The 9,725-nt window shown below is 42.4% G+C and overlaps 1 protein-coding gene across 1 annotated transcript; it reads right to left on the bottom strand.

The window, feature by feature from the left end:
* Nucleotides 1–1,480: 1,480 nt before the first annotated feature.
* On the bottom strand, nucleotides 1,481–9,355 carry ercc2 (excision repair cross-complementation group 2). The gene is made up of 23 exons (XM_085184293.1): nucleotides 9,175–9,355; nucleotides 8,826–8,925; nucleotides 7,797–7,874; nucleotides 7,635–7,697; nucleotides 7,395–7,508; nucleotides 7,186–7,302; nucleotides 6,640–6,756; nucleotides 6,267–6,390; nucleotides 6,043–6,139; nucleotides 5,703–5,836; nucleotides 5,328–5,496; nucleotides 5,095–5,213; nucleotides 4,920–4,989; nucleotides 4,674–4,743; nucleotides 4,066–4,167; nucleotides 3,847–3,910; nucleotides 3,601–3,722; nucleotides 3,187–3,279; nucleotides 2,967–3,039; nucleotides 2,760–2,830; nucleotides 2,406–2,549; nucleotides 2,151–2,294; nucleotides 1,481–1,699 (listed from the first exon to the last, which is right to left on the bottom strand). Exons 1-23 carry the CDS (start codon nucleotides 9,177–9,179, stop codon nucleotides 1,607–1,609), a joined length of 2,283 nt encoding a protein of 760 aa, XP_085040419.1. The 5' UTR covers nucleotides 9,180–9,355; the 3' UTR covers nucleotides 1,481–1,606.
* Nucleotides 9,356–9,725: the final 370 nt, after the last annotated feature.

A 9,725-nucleotide genomic window follows, 5' to 3' on the forward strand; every position in this document is an offset into this window, starting at 1 on the left:
CTACCAAGCCCTGGAGGCCTGAGAACCTACTTGAACATAGTTCAGATTCTTCATCACTTTCCTTCACTTCATAGCCTTCTTCCACTTCTGCAGGTGGGTGATGTGCTTTTTCAGAGAAAGGTTAACATGTGCTCTAAATATTGGCTATATTTTCATTATCTTCTAACCCTGGATCTTCCTGAACATTGATTCTCCCTCCTCATTATACTAGAGGACAATATGTGCTTTGTCCTGCTGCTCATTGCTTTGCACAACATGGTAAAAAAATGTATGCTCATCAAAGTATGCAAATCTCTAGTGCAATGGAGGCTTGTGAGCTACTTTCTGTGTATGTATTATTGTAGGGTCGACCTTACAATACGAAGCACTTTGATGCGACTGTTGTTGTGATTCGGTGCTGTGTAAATAAACTTTCATTGAATATAGAGCACCTGCCTCCTCATTGTGCTGCCTGTTGTTGTTGTTGTTTTGGTTGTTATGACCAGTGCTTGACCCCACACATCAGTGATCCAAGATCAAAGATGTTTGAAAGCAGTATGTTGTGAAAATACGGCTCTTTGCAACACTTTGTACTTTGGGGTCATTTTTGACCCCTGAGGACAGCAGCTGTTATAAAATCCAATAAAAACCCCATAAATAAATCAAATTACTTAAAACTTATTCCAATCACGCATAGTATAGTAATGAATAACTTCTGTTATTTTCAGACCATTTAATGAATAAAAAACACATTTTTGATAGCAAAAGATTTCTTTAGAGGACAAAAATGACCCGTGGACATCACAAGGGTTAAATTCAAACACTTCCCACAGAAGAAAAACACAAGTCAGCTGTTAAATACAAACATTTATATTCCAGCTTCCTGGTTGGAAAACAGTATAAAACAGCATTTATGTACAGCTGCAGTAGAAAAGGAACCTGACAGTATTCTTGTCTGTATGACAGACGCTGCACAGACACCAGTGTTAGTGTCACATCTCTGATGCAACACGCTGACCTACTGACACATTTTTCTTGCCTCACTCAAAAACATTTCACCAATCAAAAGAAATTTAAAAAAAAACTAAATGAATTGAAACTTCTGCATTACAGTAATGCTGAAGACTGAAACGCACATTTAGAACTTAGTGTTGCTGGATTTTCTGTAACAAGTGCGTCTGCACAAGCAAAGGCTTCTTCCTTTGATTAATAAAGGGGAAAATAAGTTTCATGGCAGCAGTTTACTGCTCCGTACTTCAGTGAAAAGCTGAACAGAGTACTTAAATATGTACTTAAGTGGTTGCAACCTTAAATACTGGCTGACCCATGAGCGGCTTTGACTGAGGTTCACATTGTTGGTGTGGGAGCGGCTCTCCTGTCAGAAGTCATTACTGTCACCAGCAGAGCTGAAAATACTTTAAATACTTTTACAGTATTTTTACCACTTGGGGGAAAACAGACACTTAAAACGTAATTCTGAGTTTTTGCTTAGTGCCAAAAACCTTCCTAAAGTTAAGGCGGACCTGCCCTTTTAGAGCCGACCCATATTTAACCCTAGTCTGGTGACAGCTGATGACTCTGTTTATGGTGCTGCTGTGGTAACAATGTCATACGGTTCGTGTCACCTTCAGGTCTGATGAGCAATCTGAGTGATTTTCTGCAGCATTTCCTCTGACTCCAGCTGCTCGAGAGTCAGCAGAGACAAACCCAACTGGTCCTCCTGGAGAGAAAGAGAGAAGCAAGCATGGCTGCCTGGTCAGCTGTTGTCCGGAAACGTCAGCGCTCATAAGAGCTGTGCAGCTCCGTGCAATTCAAACTGCTTTACAGCAGCATTTATTCATCTGATCAACAAAGTCAGGTGGCTCATGATCTCGATGGCAGTGGATTTATTTTTTGTGCCAGAAAACAATGACTCCAACAACTCGTCAGACACTTTAAGATTAATTTGCTAGATTATAAAACTTTTCCCCATTTAAGGTATTAAATTATAACATTAAGTTTAATTTACATTGACAGAAATGAAGCAGACTCTTAGACAAGAGGACAGATGTTTGAGCCAATCACGGGGAGAAGATCACTAAACCCACTGCTTTGCTCCTTTTAAAGCCAGTGTGTTGTCCTGTGTTCGTTTACTCGTTGCAGTGGTGCTTGTGATGCTTGGCGGGTCGTACCTGTCTGAAAGGCTGAGCCATCTGCCGCAGGAAGTGCTTGGAAAGCTGCACGGCCTCGTCCACGGTGAGGTTCAGACTGCCGTCGTTGATGTGCTCCTGAATCCAGCGGGGTAGCTTCCCACGTTTGTCTGCTCGTGCGTAACGCTGCAGAGCACAGAGGAGGTTAGTACAGGCTTCGCTCAGCTACTTCAGCGTTAAACTCAAAGGACTGCTGCTGGAGTACTGCGGCAGGATCAGACAAATATTCAGACACACCTTGTCAGCAAAAATCATGAGTCCATAGTCAGTTTTGCCTCGGATGGCTCTGCCTACGCACTGAGCCGCGTGGCGCATGGCGTCAAATGTCAGAAAGTCGTTCTCCCTGATCTGAAACTGATCCCGAAGGTACTCCAGCCGAGCCTGAGTCGAGTCACAGAGAGAGAAAAACCCTTAGGGAATCATGACAAAACTATCCAGACTGAGAAAAGGGAAAGAACACAAACTAAAATGTGTGGTTTTGTTCCTCGTTTGATAAAATAAATCCTTAAATATCAAACATCACAGCTCAAATACAAAATATGAATAGATTTAGCTTTCTGAGCTTTGACCCCACACAGAGGTGATTCTGACCTTTAGGATGCGGCTCTGCGTATAAACATACGGCACTCCAAACATGATGACAGCACGGCCATAATGGTGCACTGAACAGAAAACACAACGAGACTCAGAGTCAGCGACAAAACGCATGTTTGCTTCACCTTATCGTCTCCAGCCACGCAGGATTCTTCTTCTGCTGTTTGCTTTAATTTGTCCTGCTGGAGTAACTCGATGACTTACCGAAATCGATCCCTTCAGACACTTTTCCTCTGGCCACAGACAGGAGGATGGCTCCTCGGCCGTTCTCACACGCCTAAACAGCAGAGACAGAAAGATCAAAGGTCAAAGTCTGTCAACACAAAAGACCTGAACATCTGTTTGTTTGTTCACGGCTCAATTTATGATTTTGGTCTCTTTGTTCTCTCTGTTAGTTACATACTACTACAATAATCGGTCTGACCTCTTGGTATTTCTCCAGGGCCATGCTCGTCTCTGCAGCATCCTGAGTCTCGATGAAGATCAGCTTGTTTCTCTGGATATTCTCCAGGATACCCTGCAAGCGAACGTGACCCCAGAAACAACAAAAACACACAAAATTAATTTATTATTAATATATTAGTTACTAAACGGACTGGGATTAAATAAGAGAATGCTTCTTCCTACTCATTTTTGAACATGTAAAGTTATTTATTGTGATTATTTTTCTCGTTATATTTTGTTTGTGTTTTTTTCCTTCATTGTTCTATTTTTTTACATGTTTAAAATAAAGCCACTTCACAGATTACAGAAAGATGTCAGATTTCTACAGCTTCACGAAAGAAAAACTGCAGTTGTTTCAGTTACTCAGATGCTTGTGGATTACACACACACTGACCTGTTCATACCAGGACGCCACAATGTTCTCCATGTAGACGTAGCTGGTGAAAAACGCCACAATCCCATCAGGAACGACCGCAGACATCTCCAGAAGCAGGTTACCATAATTCCGAATCACAGCTGGAGAAGAAAACATGAAAATTATCTCGTTACATGTTGATGAAAACACAGCGTTGTAATTTGTAGTTGTACAGCCTTTGATTTGAGAGGTCACGTTCAAATAGCACAAGTTATTTTTACTAACCAAAATCTTCTCTGGTCTCAAACTTGGAGCTCAGGGCCACCTGGTCGTTTCCTCTGCCAACAATCTGTGAAAGACAGAAACAAAGTGATGGAAATGATCCAGCTGATTATGTTTCTCTCCTCTTTTTGTTCATGTCTCCAAGGTGGTGCTGCTTTTGTGACTCCACCCAGGACCACAGTTGTTGTTTTTTTCCCCTTCATATTAAGTGTTGTTACAGACCAGAGGGCAGAGGCAGGTGCGCGCCAGTGTCATGGTGAAGGACGCCATGGTAACCGGGCGAAAGTCAAGGATGCGGGGATAGATGTCCAGGGGGGAAAGTGTCTGAAGAGAGGAGAAACATCAGGGGTAAGACGGTGACATTAGATCAGGCTTTCATTTAGATCCTTTGAATCAGATCTTTCATTTCAAAGGCTTCAAAGAGGCGATGCCCTGATGTCTGTTGACTCAGGAACAAACGAGGTGCTTCTAACAGCTTTACTTAGACGTTTAAAACTAAGAACAAGACACTGCAAGAAGGAATTCAGACTCCTGCACATGTAAGAAAAACTCAGCAGTCACACATGTCGTTGAATAAACAGCAGGATTATATTTCAATACAGAACGTGTTGAATGGAAGTTTTACAGTATTATGATGTTATTATCGGAGGTCTGCAGGGAAAAATGAAGCAAGAACTTCACCTAATTTTGTTTCAAAGAATAAAAAGGAAACTTTGCTTGATTACTTCACTCACTGTGCGCACGTCACCAGATTGTTTTTGTACCTTTAATGAATAAAAATTGTAAATTAAATGTCACCAGACTGAAATGAGCAGAAAGGAAGTACGCACCCCTGAGGTGATGACGACTGACTGGAATCTTTGGAAAACTGGTTTGATGGCTATCGACGGGTCCATGCAGCTGAGAGGGGAACAGACAAACACACTGACCTGTGATACACAGATATCAACCTGGCATCTCTTTTTACTTGTGTTAAAACGCTTTGTGTAAAAGAATGAAACTAAATGACAGTCACAGGTAATCTCCTCTGCAGACGGCGGCACATGAACTCGTTCAGAATTCCTTGTGCAGCTCACCTGAAATGCAGCACGGGGTTGGCGATGGTCGGAGTTCTGTCTTCAAAGGGTTCGATGATGATGGTGAAGCCTTTTTAGACACAGAGAGATACTACAGATCATAATCCAACAGCATCTACGTTTATTAATGCCACCGTGTTACTTGGAGTTGAACAGAGGCGGGACTTTTTACTACCTTGGCTGTAGGTGCTGACGAGAGTGGCGAAGTTCGAGATGAGAGTAACAGCTGAGAAGTCTGCGATGTCGGCGATCTCCAGAGCTCGAAGCAACGACTGCAACCGCTCTGCACAAAACCTGGAGATACAAGGAGGATGGATCGGTGATAAAGAGACGGGAAACAGAAACAAGCGAGACACTAAGCGAGGCTGTTCGCATTCGCATTAGAGCAGAAAAGAAGCTGAAACTGACCTTAGAGGCTTGCGGTCGATGCAGACTTTTTCGAAAATGTCTTTAAGGAACTGCGGCGCGCTCTCCTGTACAACGTGTTGGACCCTCAGACGAGACTTCAGATACTCCAGGAAGCGTCTCATGAAACCTACAAAGTGCTCGGCTGTACGAATAGAGCCAGGCACCGCCTCTGACAGAAAGAGAGGAGGACAGTTTGTGCTCATGTCTACAATAAGATTCGGCTCTTCATCTAAACCTGTCCAGAAAGATTACAGTTCCAATGTCTGGAGTTTGATGCGGACAGAGGACTTAATAGAGATGCTTACTACCAAACTCTGCTTCTAAACCAGCGCTTCAAAATTAACTCTGAGCTGAGAGAACAATTAAAGGAAAAACCTTGAAGGATTTCATCAGGCAACACCGGATTTGCGAGGTAGATGTCGGTTTCTCTCGCCACATTGGCTTCCTTCAGCCCCTCCACCAAGCGTCTGTACTCCTCCCTCAGCTTAGCAGCATCCGTCTCCTTTATCCTATAAACACAGCAGAAGAGGCAGATTACAGTAGCTTAGATTAATACTCATTCGTAAGATTTCCTTATTTTCTGTCTCTTTAATCTGTTCTGCAAAATTACAGCCAGTGAGAGGAGCAAAGACGTTCCGATTATTGGTGCAATCTTTCATTCGTTCAGGAAAACATGGATGCATTTCCATGTTGCAAGTAATGATGCAAGCATTACTTGTGTATGGTGTTCTGGAGAGTGTCCACGTTGTTCTGACAGCGGTCCAGCGTTCGCCTGGTGATATTTACGCTCATGGAGTCGATGCACACGTTGTCTGAGGAGAGAGTGAAAGAAAGTATGAATTATTTTAAATAATTGCTGTAAAACAAATTCCTAAAATAGACAAATACATTCAGTTAAATGCACCGAATGTGCATATTAGACTCAGATTAATTGCTCACCAATATTATGAGCCTCATCAAATACCACTACAGATTTCTTTGCCAGCTCTTTAGACACCAGATCAGCTATCTTGGGGTCCAGCAGGTAGTGGTAGCTGTAGACCACAATGTTGGCATGCAGGATCTGAGAGAAATCAACAGGAAACAAGCTTCAAGATACAACATTAAACTCTGGATTATTCAGTAATGAGCAGCTGACATGTTATCATTTATTTTCCAATTAGAGCAGCCAGTGAGAAAAATGTTTTTCCTATAAAAGCATGCAAACAGCATTTTACATGTAATAAAACACTCAAAATCTCATTCATGTTCATATACATTACATGGTCACGGATTTGGCATTTTCATAGTAAAGGTTTTCCCAGTAACTCACTGAATAGCGAGCCAGATAGTAAGGACACCAGCCCTTCCTCCTGCCAAAGGCCTTGAGGTCATCAAGGTTGTAGATGCCAGCAGGAAGAGGCACCTGTCGGCCGACTGAATCGAACTCCTGCAACACAAACCAGGTTTTCCTCTGTTTCCCAGTCTTCAGGCATTGCAAACCTACACCGTTTGTATCTGAGACTCATAAAACTTTATCAGTTCCTGAGTTCATGTAGGTGACAGCCAGAAACCAAAAACACTTTTCTAATCTGCATATCTGATGGTGTCGAGAAGTGGCTGGATTTAGATTTTCAGACTGATTAAATGCTCCTAACTAATCATGTCGAGCCAGTACGTTGTAATCATCCAGCACAGAAATGAAAAGATTACTAAAGAATAGAAACCTGAACTTGTTTTTAAACTTTTAATCCATAAAGATCAAACCCTACCCGTTATGTTGAAGCCTGATGCTGTCCTGTCATCAGCCATTACACAAAACAAAACAAAAAATAACTTCTGCTTCTGTTGAAAAACACCATCTGATGTGAGTTCTTACCTCGTAGAAGCGACAGACGGGCAGGTTGGGGTTGCTGTGATGTTGTGCGCGGATGTACGATGCTGTCAGACTGTGGCACTTCCCATCGACTTCCTTACCGTAGCGCAGAGAGCTCACCTGTGTGAAGACAAGCGTGTCGGTCACTTTTGAAAGGAGAAAGCTGAATCCTGAATCGCTCCTCTGGCTTTGTGGGATGCAGGTGTTCATACCTCAGGGTGGATGCAGAGGTTCTTCCTGGAGGAAAGAGCAAGAGCCAGGAAGTTGTTGCTCTCTCCTGTTTCTTTAGTGTAAAACTCCATCAGCTTCCTCAGCTCCTCCACAACCTCATCGGAAAGAATCAAACACAGTCTGAGACGTCGGGGCTTTGAAAGCTTCTTCTTGTTTAACTCAAAAAGAAAGTTACACAGTAGAAACACGCTTCACTGACGACTGATTTGACGTCCACTCACCTTCTCAATCTCTGGAACTGTTCTAGAGCAGTAAATTAACTTGGTGACCTCCAGAGGGAAAGCCTGAGAGAGAGAGAGAGAGAGAGAGAGAGAAAACATATTTACATGCTAATCTGCCACCAGCTGTTAGTATGAACCGTTTATGAGAGAGGCTGAACTCACCCTTTGGTAGGCCACAATGAGGGACAATAGAGAGATGGTCTTCCCTGTTCCTGATGGCATCTCCAAGACTCCATGACCCTGAACAGGAACAGGTTCGGTTAACACAGAAAGCAGCAGCTGAAAGTAAACACTTTTAAACACGTGTGTGTGTGTTTGTGTGTTAGTGAAATTTGAGATGGACACACTGAACTTCCCTGAAGGAGCAACACAATACGACACAATGACACAAAAGGTAAAATCTGGAGTAAACACTGTAACTTTAGGAATCATCTCTTCACCTCCAAGGAAGAAAAGAAGGAAAAAGGTAACTCAAATTTCAAAATACATACATGCATGACTGGAAGAAAATCTGAACTTTTCTTTAACTGGAAACAGCAAAGAGCAGAAAATATGATCATCCTAAATAACTGAAATAACAACTGGATAAAAAAGATGACTCGTCTTCCATCTTCTTCAGACCAAAGTGAATGTATCGCATCGCTTCCTCCTCTGTCCCCAACAGCAGCTGTACAGGCTTCATATATCACATGTCCTCCTTCACCACATCCATTTCTCTGAGTCCTTCCTCTTCTCTCCTGCCTGGCAGCTCCATCTTCAACACCCTCTGACCAATATATCCACTATCCCTCCTCTGCACACGTCCAAACCATCCCAGCCTCTCTAACTTTGTCTACAAACAATCTCAACCCTCTGATGTATTCAACTGTAATCTAACCAGCCTGGTCACTCACAATGAAAATCTCAACATCCTCAGTTCAGCCTCCTGTCTTTTTTACAGTGCCACAGTCTTCAAACTAAACATCATACCAAGTCTCTACCATCTTGTAAACCTTGCCTTTCACTCTTGCTGATATCATTCTGTCACAAAACACTCGTAACACTCATCTCCATGCAATCCACCTCTCATCTCCACTGTTCATTACTCTCGTTCACACGTGTCATCCAACCCAGGGTATTTGTGTAGATAGGAGTACAGGTGAGTTTGTGCATGAAAACCACACCTTCAGATTAACCTCTAACGCCACCCACCTTGGCATCCAGCGTCCTCTTCAGCTCCAGCATGTAGGAGTACTGCTCGGGGTAGATGTAGTCATAGGGAAAATACACCAGCAGACCCTCAATGTTGAGCCTGCAAGGAAACAGCAACGATGCTAACAGTGCACAGCAGCTGTACAGGCTTCATATTGGACTATATTTAAGCCAAGTATGTGTGAATGAGTGCGAGACATCTAAAATAAAACTTAAAACAATGATATGGATAAACTAGAGCCACAAAACTCTGATTTTATGTGGACTTGGCTCAGGTATGTCACAGTTGCTGGAAACGAGCTAACACTGAAAGCCCATGTTGTCTGTTTGTACTCAGTAAAACACTCACTTCATCGTCACAGCACGTTTAGCGGCAGCTCCTCTTCTTTTTACGTAACTTGTGTTATTTTAAAACAGTCATTAAAATTTGAATGTGCGCCAAAAACACAAAACAAAACGCCGCATTAGCAACGCCACAGCCTGCTACGGCATGTAATTCTTCTTCGTTTATCGTTTAAACGCTATCAGACGGATTACCGCCCCCTGCAGGCCAAAAGGAAAACTAAATAGTCCTCTGTAATGCTTCGAAGTTACATTTTAAAACCCTTTATTTAATCTGTTTATAGTTATTATCTCCTTTTATTTATTTTATTTATGTATTTATATTTAGATTTGACTACGACTACTTCAACTTAAAGCATTAGCCTGCTGCTATCGACGCTAACTTTGACCACATTCGAGTCATATAACAATTTCATTTCTGGTGAATAGTTTGAAAAAGAAACGCTAACATAAATGGTATACTGTGTGTTGCCAAACATCGACACAAACAGCTGTTACATCTTACTGTGTAGCGGTAAATGTGACTTTTCGGTCGTCTTGCTTGTAGTTATAATGCAC

The sequence above is a fragment of the Neolamprologus multifasciatus genome, chromosome 14 (assembly GCF_963576455.1).
Source record: "Neolamprologus multifasciatus chromosome 14, fNeoMul1.2, whole genome shotgun sequence".
NCBI classification, from domain to species: Eukaryota; Metazoa; Chordata; class Actinopteri; order Cichliformes; family Cichlidae; genus Neolamprologus; species Neolamprologus multifasciatus.